The following is a 15,419-nucleotide window of genomic DNA, read 5'->3' as shown; positions in this document are numbered from 1 at the left end:
AATCCTTTGTCTTGACAACCTAGATATTTGATAAACAATAAGCCATCCTGAAAATCTAATAATATGGTATACATACTTGATTCATTCGGACAGTATGATGAGTGCTTATATCCTACTGCTTGCATATGTTGGCTTGCAGTTTTAAAATGCTTTTATATGTACTCTGTCTTCTAATCCAAACTTCAGCCCACTTTATAGATGAGTAAATTGAAATTCAAAAAACATAGTTGAATTGCCCAAGGGCCAGTGGTAAATGGTAGAACTTGAGTTTAAATGGGCTCCCATTTTGTAACCCTACGAGTATGTTGTGAAGACCAAAGCCAGAGCCAAGGACCCATGTGTATAAGAAGTGGATATAGGGAACTGCTGGATTTCCCAGAAAAGCCAGAATGCCCAGGTCCAAAGGATGATTAACAATCTGTATCTGTTAATCTTGGAACTTGCTACAAAAACAGTGAATTGCAAGGGGCTTTATCACTCCCTTCTGGTCAGTACTGAGACCGCATTTGCCCTCCAGTGAATTCTTTTAACTGTTTTCCTAAGAAGTACTCAGCTAAACCCTCTGGAAGAAGTTTTTTATGAGACCGCTTCTCAGACATTACAAGTAATAGAATATGAAATTTCCTTTACAGATATTCCTTGTACAGGTCAACTTTTTTTACAACAAATCTTTTTCCATAGATGTATTCTGTTACATTTGTTGCTTAAAGAGATAGTAAGGATAGTAAGCCCCAGTAAAGATTGTTTAGATTTATTTTTTTAAGCCATTAACATCTGATTTTGAATCTCTGTCAATGTATTAGAATCATCCATATGTACTTTTTGCAGCAGTCCCAGGACATGTGGTTTTTTACTTGCCAGAAGATTTACTAAAAAATAAATACAACATTTCAGAACAGGGACTTTCATTTCCCTAGTACTCTTATCTAACTTAGGTCTGAAAACTTTCCAAGGAGAAAAAAAAAATGTTTAAAAAAAAATAAATAAGATATGCTCTCTTAATGTGATCTTGTTAACAGTGCAGAAAGGATTTCTACACATTATTTATCTTCTGACTAAACAGTTCAGGCCGGCAGAGTAAATTCTTTGTGAGCAAAAAAATTTTTATCATGCTAAAATTGGATATCATTTTTAACCCTTACCATTTTGGAGATTCTTTTTCCTCCTTTGCTACAATCTTTCTTTCAAGTTTATTTTTATTACTTTTCACCAGGTTGTTATAAAATCTGGAACAGTTAGTTGTGGGTTCTTTGAAATCATTTCCCACAGTTGTATATGAAGATCTTTATCTCCTTTATGTATTAATCATATACAGCCTGTTTTTTTCCTGCCATGGGATGATCTTCTGCGTACGTCACTTGTCCATTCACTTCAGAAGGAACTCTTGCCTTGAGAACATAGGAGCAGAAGTAAACTTAGGGTGTGGAAGTCAGACCCTAAGAAACTAGAACCCTGATGATATATATATAGATATAGATACACATTCTTTAAAATAGAGAAAACGTTATAATCTGAAAATAGATACCTCCATTTCCTGGAGAATATTTGAGATAGGAGCAATAAAGATTTTCATTTTAGGAAGAAGGGCTGTCTACAAATATTTCTTCCGGGAAGTGTAGACAAATGCCTTGGTAGCACTGAGGGGTGAACCTAAACACTTTATGCTGGCATTTTCTCTCAGCTGGGTATGGCTGCCGAAGTATAGCAGGGACTTAATACACACGGAGCAGTTTCTAAAGCCTCTTTCCACTTTAGGCTTTGCTTTTCTTATTATCCCTCATTAGCTGCAGTTATTCAACCATGTTATATTCTGTGAATTTTACTTTTTCACAACAAAATGCATTTTTTTAATGTTAATTCATTTTTTGAGAGAGAGACAGAGTGAGAGTGGAGAAGGGGCAGAGAGAGAAGGAGACACAGAGTCCAAAGCAGGCTCTAAGCTGTCAGCACCGAGGCCAATGCAGCAACGTGCAGCTCAGACCCACGAACCATGAGATCATGACCTGAGCCAAAGTTGGACCCCTAAACAACAGAGCCACCCAGGCACCCCACAAAATGCATTTTTTTAAATTTTATTTTTTAGTTTTTAAAATTTACATCCAAATTAGCATATAGTGCAACAGTGATTTCAGGAGTAGATTCCTTAGTGCCCCTTACCCATTTAGCCCATCTCCCCTCCCACAAGCCCTCCAGCAACCCTCAGTTTGTTCTCCATATTTATGAGTCTCTTCTGTTTTGTCCCTCTCCCTGTTTTTATATTACTTTTGTTTCCCTTCCCTTATGTTCATCTGTTTTGTCTCTTAAAGTCCTCATATGAGTAAAGTCATATGATTTTTGTCTTTCTCTAAGTTCACTTAGCATAATACCCTCCAGTTCCATCCCCGTAGTTGCAAATGGCAAGATTTCATTCTTTCTGATTGCCGAGTAATACTCCATTGTATGTATATACCACATCTTCTTTATCCATTCATCCATCGATGGCCATTTGGGCTCTTTCCATACTTTGGCTATTGTTGATAGTGCTGCTATAAACATGGGGGTGCATGTGTCCCTTTGAAACAGCACACCTGCATCCCTTGGATAAATGCCTAGTAGTGCAATTGCTGGGTCATAGGGTAGTTCTATTTTTAGTTTTTTGAGGAACCTCCATACTGTTTTCCAGAGTGGCTGCACCAGCTTGCATTCCCACAAAATGCATTTTAAATGGAAAGAGTTGTTAGAAGGAGAATGACATTTGATAGTGAAGGAATATAGCTTAGTGATTAACATTAGAGAGCCTGAGCTGGACTGCTCAAGTTTAAATCATGGTTCCTTCACTTACTAAACTTGAGAGAATTACTTAAGCTCTCTGTGCTTTGGTTTCCTCATCCACAGAATGAAGATTATAACAAATAATAGAATCTACCTCAGCATTGTTGTGAGGATTAAATTAGTTAATATATATAAAGTGAAGAGAACAGTGCTGCTGCCTATCACAATAGTAAGTACTATGTAAGCTTAGAGACCATTGGTTTCTCTGTGTTGGAAGTGCAGAACACAGCTTAGCCAAAGAAGACCGTGTTCAGTAGTTCAGAGAAGATTGGCATCGTGTAATAACATTCTAGAGTAACAGAACATGTCTTTGTAGATTCTGAACCATCTTATTCGTTGCACTAGTGTTTCATACTTTTGCACCCTGACACCCGTTCCCTTTGTATCCCTCCTACTCCAAAGACCCAAAAAAGGAAGAAAAAAATCAGGCATCAGCATGATCACCAAGGAGCCCAGGACATCTTATGTATGTGTAGTCAGACTATCATAACAGTAACAACAAGCACTTTATAGCACTGTGTGTTAGGTATTAACTGACCTCTTCATGTTTACTAATTTATTTAGTCCTCACAGTAACCCTATGAAGTAGGTGCTATTATTATAATCGCCATTTTACAGATAAGGACACAGACCCACACTGCCTTAACCGAACTGTGGTACAGCTGGAATTTAAACCCAGGTCAACTGCTCCAGACTCAAGTGCCTTTAATTGCTGTTCATGACTACCTGTCACTCAGGACAAGAACATCTCATCTAACATCTTGTCTCCAGAAGTCCCTGAGTCCCTAGGAATATAAGCAGGGTACCAATAAGGAGCCATTATCACCATAAGTAGTTTTGCCCAAAAATAGCACTAGAAAGTTAACCGAAGATCAAATTTGTCTTCAGAGAATGAGAGTTTTGTTAAACTTTTACTGTGAAATTCTTAATGCAAAGATGAATTTTTCATTTTCCAGATGAGTTTTTTATATACAGAGTTTTAAGAGTTTATATACTAAAGTAACTTTTGTGTCTGTGTGATTTCTTCTGTTGTTCTTACACTAAAAATGTAAGCTCTATTTAAGCTCAGATAACTATTCTCCTGGATATCTCTTAGGTGTTGTTTTTTTCCCCCTTAATGTTAAACTCTTTAATCTAGCTGCATTATTTTCCTGTACATTGTAAGATGATGCTGCAACTCAATTTTTTTCCCCCAGAATAAAGCAAGTTGCCCAGCACCAGTTATTCAATAATCTCTTCTTTTTCCAGTGATGTATGGTGCTGCATTTTATTATATACTAAGCCATAACTGTTCTATTTCATGAATGGATGTTGAATTTTATCAAATGCATATTCTATACCTATTAAAATGATCTTACGGTTTTTCTTTTTTAGTTAATGATGTAATCATACATTACTTTCAGAAGAAATTCCTTCTTTATAATATTCAGTCACCCCATCCAGATGTATTATTTCATTCACACCCATAGCCATCACTTCGTAATATTTTTTTACTTTCTTCAGTTTCTATATGTTTATTGATAAGATTATTCCTAGATATCTTGCATTTTTGTTCCTAGCATAGTCAGAATGTTATGAATAGTCTTACAGTTTTCCCCCCTTCTGTGTTGGTTTGTTGTGCCAGGTATAAAAGAAAAGAAAAAATCAGTGAAATCTACAAAAGATGGCATATCTCCAGTGGAAGAAGCTGAAATAGAAAGACAAAAGGTAAAACATGATCGTTGTTACATGACTAGTGGATAATTGATATGTACAATTTAAATGAAGTTAGTTGTCTGCATAAGTTTCTACTGTCCCTAAAAAAAAATAACTTATAAAATAAAATATAAAAAATAAAAATATGTTATAAAAGATAAAACTTATATAGCAATGGTATTTATAATTAAGTTATAAAACACATAATTAAGTATTTTAGCAGTGCAGTTTTTAAGTTTTACCAAACATTTTTCCAACTAGTACAAAGTTGAAATTTATCTCAAACCCAAAGCATGTCCTTTTTGATTAAAAGGAAAATAACTCATTGTTAAAAATTCTTACTGTGGGGCACCTGGGTGGCTCAGTCGGTTAAGCATCCGACTGTGGCTTATGTCATGATCTCGTGGTTCACGGGTTTGAACCCCACATCAGGCTCTGTGCTGACAGCTCAGAGCCTGGAGCCTGCTTTGGATTCTGTGTCTCTGTCTCTCTGCCCTTCTCCCACTCACTCTCTGGCTCTCTCCCTCTCTCTCTCTCAAAAATAAATAAACATTAAAAAAATTTGGGGGGGGGGCTCCTGGGTGGCTTGGTCAGTTACGTGACCGACTTCGGCTCAGGTCATGTTCTCATGGTTCGTGGGTTCAAGCCCTGCGTTGGGCTCTATGCTGAACGCTTGCTTGGAGCCTGGAGCCTGCTTCAGATTCTGTGTCTCCTTCCCTTTCTGTCCCTCCCTGCTTGTGCTCTGTCTCACTGTCTCTCAAAAATAAATAAATGTAAAAAAAAAATTTTTTTTAATAAAAAAATTAAAAAATTTTTAAATTCTTACTGTAAGACCAAAAATACTACTATTAAAACCTTGAAATAATATTGCCATAAGTTTTAATTCAATCCAGATCTGTCCTATAATTCAGACTGCTTTTATGTTGTCAGGTGCTAATTTCTCTCTTATTATGGAAACAACATAAATTTAATGTATAAAATTAAAGTTTTTCTTGAAAATGCAGTGACCCTTATGCTTCAGTGACTCCAAAGATCCATGGCACAGATTAATATGTATTTTTGTTGAGGTAGGAATTGGAGTCAACAGTGTCCCTATGACTGATGTTCATGTCACTCCCTGGGAGTCAGCCTGACTGGTCACCTAAATTCTGCACCATAATGCATATTTTCTAACCTCCATTTATTGCACATAATAGTAATGCTCATAGAGTAAAGGAACACAAAGAAAATCTTTTGTGGAAAATGGCTTTAAAAAAGAAAGCCAACTAAAGGTGCCAGTGATGAAAGTGAAAGGAAATTAAAGCCATTTAAGTGTTAGTATAGGAAAATTCACCAAAGCCTGACAGCATACTCTGTATTTTCTCTAGTACACGTTTTCTCTAGTATTTACTCAGTTCCTCAAAGTTCGTGTTTAATCCCATGGTTGGTAGAAAATGCCACTCCTCATTGGAAACAGACATATTAGATTTAAGAAGCAAATATTAAAATCCTGCCTTTATAGAAATGTATCAATATTGAAAAGTTAAAGGTAAAAAAGCAAAAGAAAGAAGAAATACCTTGCTGTTAAAGCACATGTTTGGAAAGTGTAGTTTGTGTCACAAAATACTACACATTGTTAGATTGAGTGTCATTACTTAAAAAGACCAAAGTGATGGGGCACCTGGGTGGCTCAGCTGGTTAAGTGTCCAACTTCAGCTGAGGTCATGATCTCACAGTTAGTGAGTTTGAGCCCCTCGTCAGGCTGTGTGCTGACAGCTCAGAGCCTGGAGCCTGCCTCAGATTCTGTGTCTCCCTCTCTCTCTGCCCCTCCCCTGCCCATACTCTGTCTCTCTATCTCTCTCAAAAATAAATAAACATTAAAAAAAATACATTTTTTTTAAAGACCAAAGTGAAAATGAGAAATTTTTATTTGAGAGATTTAGGGAATCTTTTCTATAGCCTATTAACCAGTTATAATAAGTGAAATGTCTGGTTTTTAAATACAGACTTTCATTCCTCTTGGTGATGCTTCTAAAACTTTTACCTTATTGCTCTACCAAGATCTTTGGGTTTCTTTATGAGTTTTGATAATCTACAGTCAGTTTATAGATGATAAATGATGTCCCAGAGCATTAGCGACCAGGTTCTCTTCCTAGAGGGGATATCTGTGCCCCATACTTCTGCTTGGGGGAAAAGAAGCACTGTTGTGTATTTGATCTTTATTTTCTCTCAACAGGCTGAAATGGCTCTGCTCATGATGGACGAGGAGGAAGAGAGCAAGAAACACTTCAATTATAATAAGATTGTAGAGCACCAGAATCTAAGCAAAAAGAAGAAAAAACTGCTGATGAAAAAGAAGGAATTATTAGAGGATGACTTTGAGGTAACCAGGGACAAAAGTCATTAGCCTCTTAAAGGTGGTATTGAATTTAAAGTCAACTCTGGAGATGATCACTGAGCACAACCAAAGTTAGCCTGAAATGTCTTAAGTAGGGCCCGTAGTAGAGCCAGAGCTACCATCTTTTAGTCCAAAACAGCCAGTTCATCCCAGGGTGGATCAAATCACTGTTTATTTAGTTGGGTACCAGGTGAAGTATTGGCTTGTCTTTTGGTAGCCCTATTGCACCAAAAATACATACCTTTTAATGTTAGAATCGCATGCAGTGTGATGCTCACACTGGGAAAGATATGCATACTCAAGCTTGACTGAAAAATAACAGGTTCATGTCACATCATATCACTGTGTACAATAGCCACTGCAATAGGCTATACTTTTTTCATTGCTATATCTCTTGTTTCTGTCACTCCCTCTTTTCCCTCTTTTTGCTAATAAGTACATATTCCTAATAGTCATACAGGCCTTATGTGTGGGTTTGATTGAGCCTGTACAAAAAAATCTATAAACAGCAGTCAGCAACTACTTAATGACTTCCAAGAGTAGGCCTTAAAACTCCATTGACTGTCTGTGGGATACAGTTTTCTAATGAATCAATACAAAATGCTCACATTTGTATTTTATATAATCAACAACTCACTTCAAAATTTGGCCCCATTTTGGGCCTTCTGATTTATTAATTTATTTGTTTTTCTTTTGTATTTGCAGGTAAATGTTAAGGATGCACGGTTTCAGGCAATGTATACTTCCCACTTGTTCAATTTGGATCCTTCAGATCCTAATTTCAAGAAAACAAAAGCTATGGAAAAAATCCTTGAGGAGAAAGCCCGGCAGAGAGAACAGAAAGAACAAGAACTTACTCAGGCAATAAAGAAAAAAGAGAGTGAAATTCAAAAGGAATCACAAAAGAGGTCCATTGATCCTGCCTTGTCAATGTTGATTAAATCTGTAAAAAACAAAACAGAGCAGTTTCAAGCAAGAAAAAAACAAAAAGTCAAATAGCTGTTTGTTGTTTCTTTTTGGATTGAGAATGTGTTCTCCTAAAGTGTACTGAAGTGATAGAGGGAATATTTATTGGGAACAAAGCTTTCTTTCAAGAATATGAATAAAATCTTATTCTGACAGTTGTAAAATTTCTTCCCCTATACAACAGTTTGACTTAATTGTGGATGATTGACAGATTTGTTCTGTATGTTTCCACAGATTAATCATAATTAATTTAATTAAACTGAAATACAAGATTTATAAAATTTTTGTATTTTATGAAATTGAGTCATACTAGTAGAAAATTACTCTTGTCCTAATTTTTTAAAAGATTATTTACAATTCTTTATAAAAATAGAGCAGTGCCCAGTTGTTAAGTCTGAATAAGAGTTAGGAACAATTTGAAAATATGTAGATGCAATATATTAATTTCTCTGGAAAAGGAGGCAGATTTAGGTATCTATGTAAATTTATTTTTCTGGCCATAATGGATAGAAGCCAATAACTTCATTGTTTGTTCATGTTTATTATAGTTTGTTTATGAAATTAATTTGTAAATAAAAGTATAAAATATTTTTATTATTTTGTGTAGCACTGACTTCTTTACTTTTATATTTATATATAGCACCTTAAATAAACTCTCTGAAAAAATACCTGAAAAATTGACTAAGACGACAACTCTACGAAGAGGCAGTTCCAGGTTTGCATTGCTCATAATTGTATTTGAAATGTTCGTGAGCTCTGCAATGATTTTTCTATTTGTAGTAACAGAAAATTCTGTCTGCCCTTCAGATTTTTGGAATGCTTAGAAGGGTAGATATGTTGCTATAGAGTTTAAGGATTCTTAATTCCTTTTAAAATTAAGTTAAAACACACCTGTAGGGCCTTAATACTCCTGGATCTCCTTTGGCCTAGGTTTTATAAACTATAACCATTTAGAGAGGAGAATTAAATGTGCTATATAAATAAGATAAAAAACAAAATGGTCACTTAGAACAAATGATAAATACGGTAGCTCCTGAAAGGCAGTAGGAGTTTAGCCAGGATTGTGGTAAATAGTAAGCTTAACATTTTTCATATAAAAATTCAAGCCTGCTAATGTAGTATGTGTTTTTAAGAATAAAAGGATGGAAAACTCAGAGGGATATCAAGATGACAAGGGCATATAAACAGACTCTGAAAGGAGAAAGAAAAAAAAGAGGACATTGCTCATTATAACAGAGAAAAAGGCAGAGTAGTGTGTGTGTATGTTTTCATAAAGCACTGGCATTGTTAGGTAATTCAGCCAAATAAAGCAGTGTTCCTATCGATGTTTCTGTGAACTTCCCAGTCTTTCACTCACTGAAAGACCATGAATCTTAATATGTTTATGAATATAGTCTATAAACAGTTTTATAATTATTCGTTTCCTTTAAACTATTTAATCATAATGTAGGAATTACTCAGGGTTTGATTTTAAGATTCCTGTGAAACTTAGCCCTTTGGTGTTTGATTGGTTTGGTTTGGTTTGTTTTTTTGTTTTTGTTTTTGAGTTCTATGTTTTTAAGTCACTGTTTTTAATTGTAAATCTCATATTACTAATCAGGCATGTAATTGCTTACAACAAATAAGTTGAGCTTCTAAGTTATGCATAGCTCTGACTCCTTTTCTCAAAGAATTGATACTTTTTAGGTAGAAGAAAAAATGAAAATAGCATTATCAGGTACATTAAATAAACATTCCACACCAAGAATGTGAGGATATCAATAAATAATTGCTAGTAGTAAAACTCAGGGGAAAAGTGGACACTGTCAAAATTCCAACAATGTGAGAATAGTTCGGGTGACCTTTAAGGTCACATTTATTTTATTTGTTTATTGTTGGTATCCTTGATACCAAAACCAGACAAAGACGGTACAAAAACACTGACTGACATGGTTAGTATGTAGAAATGTGACTCCTGGAGGATCTGTCCCATGAATTTAGGCATAAAAGTCCTCAAAATTAGGAGATTGAATCCAACATTGTAAAAAGAATTATACACCATACCAATAAATGGCGTTTAATTTCAGGTACATAGAGCTGGCTGATTCAAATTCAATCAACATAATCTACTATATTCACAGACTAAAGAAAATAAAATGATCATATCAATTGATGAGATAAAGTATCTGATAAAATCTAACACCCATTCATGATTAATAATAGGTTTGGAATAGAGAGAAACTACCTAACTTGATAAAGAGTATCTTTATGAAAAAACTAAAATTAACATACTGACTAGTGAAAGACTGCATGCTTTCCTAAGATTGAGAAGGAAGCAAGGCTGTTTTAACCCTGTCTCTGGAAGTTTTCTGCATTATGATGGCTTTGACCGCTGAAGCCTCACTGACCCTAGAGAAACTGCCCCACCCCATGCTAGCCAATTCCTGGAGATAGTAAATAACTTGCAAGCAAGCACGCTTTTCAAATGCAAACCAACCAATCCAGAGCCCATATCGCCAACCACCTCCTTTACTGGGCTTTCACACTCAGGGCTCTATCCCCCTACTCTATTCACCCTGTGTCCCAGAAGCAGACATACTAGGAACAGCCCATGTACCCTAGAGCCTACTGCAAATCCTAAACCTGCTTATCCCATCTTGCCCATCCCTCCCCAAAGAAACCACAAGGAAAGGTCTTGCCCATATCTTCCCCTGCCCTCTCTGCTTCCTGACCAAACCTAGTGTTTCTCTTTGTGGCCCCTTTCTGTGATATGCTATGCCCCCATTTTTGAAGGAATATGAGTATAAAAAACTTACATCATGACTGTCATTCCCATGTCTGCTTGTCTTATATCTGCATAAACATATCCCAGGTATCCTTAAAACAATGTCCACTCTCACTACTCATTCAACATAATACTGAAAGTTCTAGCAAAAAACGAATAAAAAAGTAAAAAATACATAAAGATTGGACAGAAAGAAATATAACTGTTCCAATTTGCAGATGATACGATTGCCCTCATAGAAAATCCCAAGGAATCTACAAAAACAAAAACGGGCGCCTGGGTTCAACTCTTGGTTTCAGCTCAGGTCATGATCTCACATGGTTCGTGAGATGGGGACCCACATCATAGCCTGCTTGGGATTCTCTCTCTTCCTCTCTCTGTTCCTCCCTCTGTCTTTCAAAATAAATAAATTTAAAAAAAAAAACCCTCAAACTCATGAGTTCAGCAAGATTATAGGATACAATGTCTTGCACACAAGAATTAATCACATTTCTGTATATGTACTAACAATGGAATATGAAAACTGAAATTAAAAACACAGTTGTTCCGGGGCGCCTGGGTGACTCAGTTAAGTGTCCAACTTTGGCTCAGGTCATGGTCTTGCAGTTCGTGAGTTCGTCAGGCTCTCTGCGGACAGCTCAGAGCCTGGAGCCTGCTTTGGATTCTGTGTCTCCCTCTCTGTCTACCCCTCCCCCGCTCATGCTCGCTCTCTCTCTCAAAAATAAACATTAAAAAAATTTTTTTAAACCACAGTTCCAAATAAAATAAAATACTTAGGTAAAAACTTACCAAAACAAGCAGAATTTGTATGCTGAAAATGACAAAATGCTGGTGAAAGAAACCAAAGACAAATGAGATGAGAAGACTCAACATAGTAAATATGTCAATTTTCCCCCAATGGATGTGCATATTTGAGGCAATTTTGTGGGGATTTTTTTTTTCCTTTTTACTGAAGTATAGTTGACATATAATATTACTTTAGTTTCAGGTCTACAACACAGTGATTTGACAAGCTTGTATGTTATGCTATGCTCACCACAAGTGAGATACCATCTGTCTCCATACAACGCTATTATGATGCCACTGACTGTATTTCCTATGCTGTATCATTTATTCCTGCAACTTATTCATTGCATAAATGGAGGCTGTATATCTCACTCTCCTTCACCAATTTTGCCCATCTCCCCACTTACCCTCTAGCAACTATCTGTTTTCCCAGTATTCATGGGTCTATTTCTGCTTTTTGTTTTTTTATTCATTTGTTTTTTAGATTCCACATATAAGTGAAATCATATGGTATTTGTCTCTCTCTGACTTATTTCAGTTAGCATAATACTCTCTAGATCCATCTATGTTATTGCAAATGGCAAGATGTCATCCATTTTATGGCTGAGTAATGTTCCTGTGTGTGTGTATACATACATATAAATATATGTATATATATAAATATTTATATATATAAATATTTATATATATAAATATAAATATTTCACATGAATTTATATATATACATGTATTTATACACACACACACACACATGCCACACCTTTTTTAAAAAAAAATTTTTTTTTAACGTTTATTTATTTTTGAGACAGAGAGAGACAGAGCATGAACGGGGGAGGGTCAGAGAGAGGGAGACACAGAACCTGAAACAGTCTCCAGGCTCTGAGCTGTCAGCACAGAGCCCGACACGGGGCTCGAACTCACAGACGGTGAGATCATGACCTGAGCCAAAGTCGGCTGCTTAACCGACTGAGCCACCCAGGTGCCTCTACACATGCCACATCTTTATGCATTCATCTATCAGTGGTCTCTTGGGTTGCTTCCACATCTTGGCTATTATAAATGCTGCAATAAACATAAGGATGCATCTATCTTTCAAATCACTCTTTGTTTTCTTCAGCTGAATATGTCGTACAGGAGTTACTGGATCTTATAGTATTTCTATTTTTATTTTTTTGAGGACCATCTGTGCTGTTTTCCACAGTGGCTGTACCAATTTACATTCCCACCAACAGTGCATTAGATTTTTTTTTTTACACATCTTCCCCAACACTTGTTATTTCTTGTCTTTTGATTATAGTCATTCTGACAAGTGTAAGGTGATATCTTATTATGGTTTTGATTTGCATTTCCCTGATGATTAGTGATGTTGAACATCTTTTCACGTGTCTGTTTGCCATTTGTGTATCTTCAGAAAAATGTTTAAGTCCTCTGCCCATTTTTTTTCTTTTTAAAAGTTTTGATTTAAATTCCAGTTAACATACAGTGTAATATAATATTAGTTTCAGATGTAGAATTTGATGATTTATCATTTACATACAACACCCAGTGCTCATGACAACAAGTGCCCTCCTTAATACCCATCATCCATTTAACCCATCCCCCCGCTAACCTCCATTCTAGCAACCCTCAGTTTGTTCTCTATAGTTGAGCCTGCTTTATGGTTTGCCTCTGTGTGTGTGTGTGTGTGTTTATCACCTATGGTTTTCTGTTTTCCTTCTCAAATTCCACATATGAGTGAAATCATATGACATTTGTTTTTCTTTGACTTATTTCACTTAGAGTAATACTCTCTAGCTCCATCCATGTCACTGCAAATGGCTGTGTAATATTCCATTGTTTATATATAACACATCTTCTTTATCCATTTATCAGTCGATGGACATTTGGGATTTTTCCATAATTTGACTATTGATAATGCTGCTATAAACATGTTTCCCTTTGAATCACTTTTTTTGAATCCTTTGGGTAAATACCTAGTAGTGCTATTATAGGGTAGTTCTATTTTTATTTTTTTGAGGAATCTGCATACTGTTTTCCAGAGTGGCTGCATCAGTTTGCATTCCCACCAACAGTGCAGGAGATTTCCCCTTTCTCCACATCCTTGACAACATCTGTTGTTTCCTGTGTTGTTAATTTTAGCCATTCCGACAGGTATGAGGTGGTATCTCAGTGTAGTTTGGATTTGTAATTGCCTGATAATGAATGATGTTGAGCATCTTTTCATGTGTCTGTTGGCTAGACATTCATGGTCTGAATGTCTTCTTTGGAAAAGTGTCTATTCGTGTCTTCTGCCCATTTTTAAACTGGATTGTTTGTTTTTTGGGTGTTGAGCTTTATAAGTTTTTCTTTTGGGTGCTAACATTTTATCCTATATGTCATTCGCAAATATCTTCTTCCATTCTGAAGGTTGCCTTTTAGTTTTGTTAATTGTTTCCTTGGCTGTGCAGAAGCTTTTTATCTTGATGAAGTCCCAATAGTTTATTTTTGCTTTTGTTTCCATTGCCTTAGGAGATGTATTTAGTAAGAAGTTGCTATGGCTGATGTCAAAGAGGTTACTGCCTGTGTTCTCCTCTAGGATTTTGATGGTTTCCTCTTCACATTTAGGTCTGTCATCCGTTTTGAGTTTATTTTGTATATGGTGTTAAGAAGGTGGTCCAGTTTTATTCTTTTGCATGTTGCCATCCAGTTTTTCCAGCACCATTTGTTGAAGAGACTGGCCTTTTCTTATTGGATATTCTTTCCTTCTTCGTGGAAGATTAGTTGATCATATATTTATGAGTCCATTTTTGAGTTTTCTATTCTATTCCATTGATCTCTGTGTCTGTTTTTGTTTGTTTTGACAGTACGATACTGTCATGATCACTACAGCTTTGTAATATAACTTAAAGTCTGGAATTGTGATGCCTCCAGATTTGTTTTGCTTTTTCAAGACTGCTTTGGCTATTTAGGGTCTTTTGTAACAAGTTTCATACAAATTTTAGGATTGTTTGTTATAGCTCTGTGAAAAATTCTAGTGGTATTTTGATAGGGATTGCATTAAATGTGTAGATGGCTTTAGGTAGTATAGACATTTTAACAATATTTATTCTTCCAACCTATGACCATGTACTGTTTTTCCATTTCTTTGTGTCATCTTCAATTTCTTTCATAAGTGTTTTATAGTTTTTCTAACATTTATTTGAGAGAAAGACAGAGCGAGAGCGAGAGAGAGAGAGCGTGTGTGTGTGTGTGTGTGTGCGCGTGTGTGTGTGAGTGGAGGAGGGACAGAGAGAAAGGGAGAGACAGAAAATCCCAAGTAAGCTCCACATCGTCAGCACAGAGCCTGTACTCTGACACAGTGCTTGATCTCACAATTTGTGAGATCATGACCTGAGCCGAAATCAAGAGTTGGACACTTAACCGGACTGAACCACCCAGACGCCCTTGGGTTTTACAGTTTTCAGAGTACAGATCTTTTCCTCTTTGGTTAGGTTTATTCCTAGGTATCTTACGGTTTTTGATGCAATTGTAAATGAGATTGACTCTTTGATTTTTCTTTCTGCTGCTTCATTATTGGTGTATAGAAATGCAACAAATTTCTGTACATTGATTTTATATCTTGTGACTTTACTGAATTAGTGTCTCAGTTCTAGCAGTTTTTTAGTGGAGTCCTGCAGGTTTTCTATGTAGAGTATCAATTCATCTGCAAATAGTGAAAAGTTTGACTTCTTCCTTGCTGATTTGGATGCCTTTTATTTCTTTTTGTTGTCTGATTGCCAGGGCTAGACTTCCAGCACTATGTTAAATAACAGTGGTGATGGTGGTCATCCCTGTCTTCTCCCTAACTGTAGAGGAAAAGTTCTCAGTTTTTCCCTATTGAGGATGATATTAGCTGTGGGTTTTTTTTTTTTTCCTATATGGCCTTTATCATGTTGAGATATATTCCATCTACCCCTGCTTTGTTGAGGGTTTTTATCGAGAATAGATGTTGTACTTTGTCAAATGCTTTTTCTGCATCTATTGAAAGAATCATATGGTTCT

At 36.0% G+C, this 15,419-nt stretch overlaps 1 protein-coding gene across 2 annotated transcripts in view; it reads left to right on the top strand.

Moving 5' to 3' along the window:
* ESF1 (ESF1 nucleolar pre-rRNA processing protein homolog) overlaps positions 1-8,448 on the top strand; it is a 63,587-nt gene extending 55,139 nt beyond the window's left edge. For both annotated transcript variants that reach the window (XM_030310112.1, XM_030310113.1), the window contains exons 12-14: positions 4,436-4,518; positions 6,722-6,868; positions 7,589-8,448. In XM_030310112.1, the coding sequence (XP_030165972.1) occupies positions 4,436-4,518; positions 6,722-6,868; positions 7,589-7,882 (524 nt within the window). In that variant the 3' untranslated portion in view covers positions 7,883-8,448. The remainder of the gene's footprint in view (positions 1-4,435; positions 4,519-6,721; positions 6,869-7,588) is intronic.
* The last annotated feature ends 6,971 nt before the right edge of the window (positions 8,449-15,419 follow it).

This window comes from Lynx canadensis, chromosome A3 (genome assembly GCF_007474595.2).
Source record: "Lynx canadensis isolate LIC74 chromosome A3, mLynCan4.pri.v2, whole genome shotgun sequence".
NCBI classification, from domain to species: domain Eukaryota; kingdom Metazoa; phylum Chordata; class Mammalia; order Carnivora; family Felidae; genus Lynx; species Lynx canadensis.
Note: the sequence above shows the minus strand (reverse complement) of the source record. Positions and strands in the feature narration are given on the sequence as shown.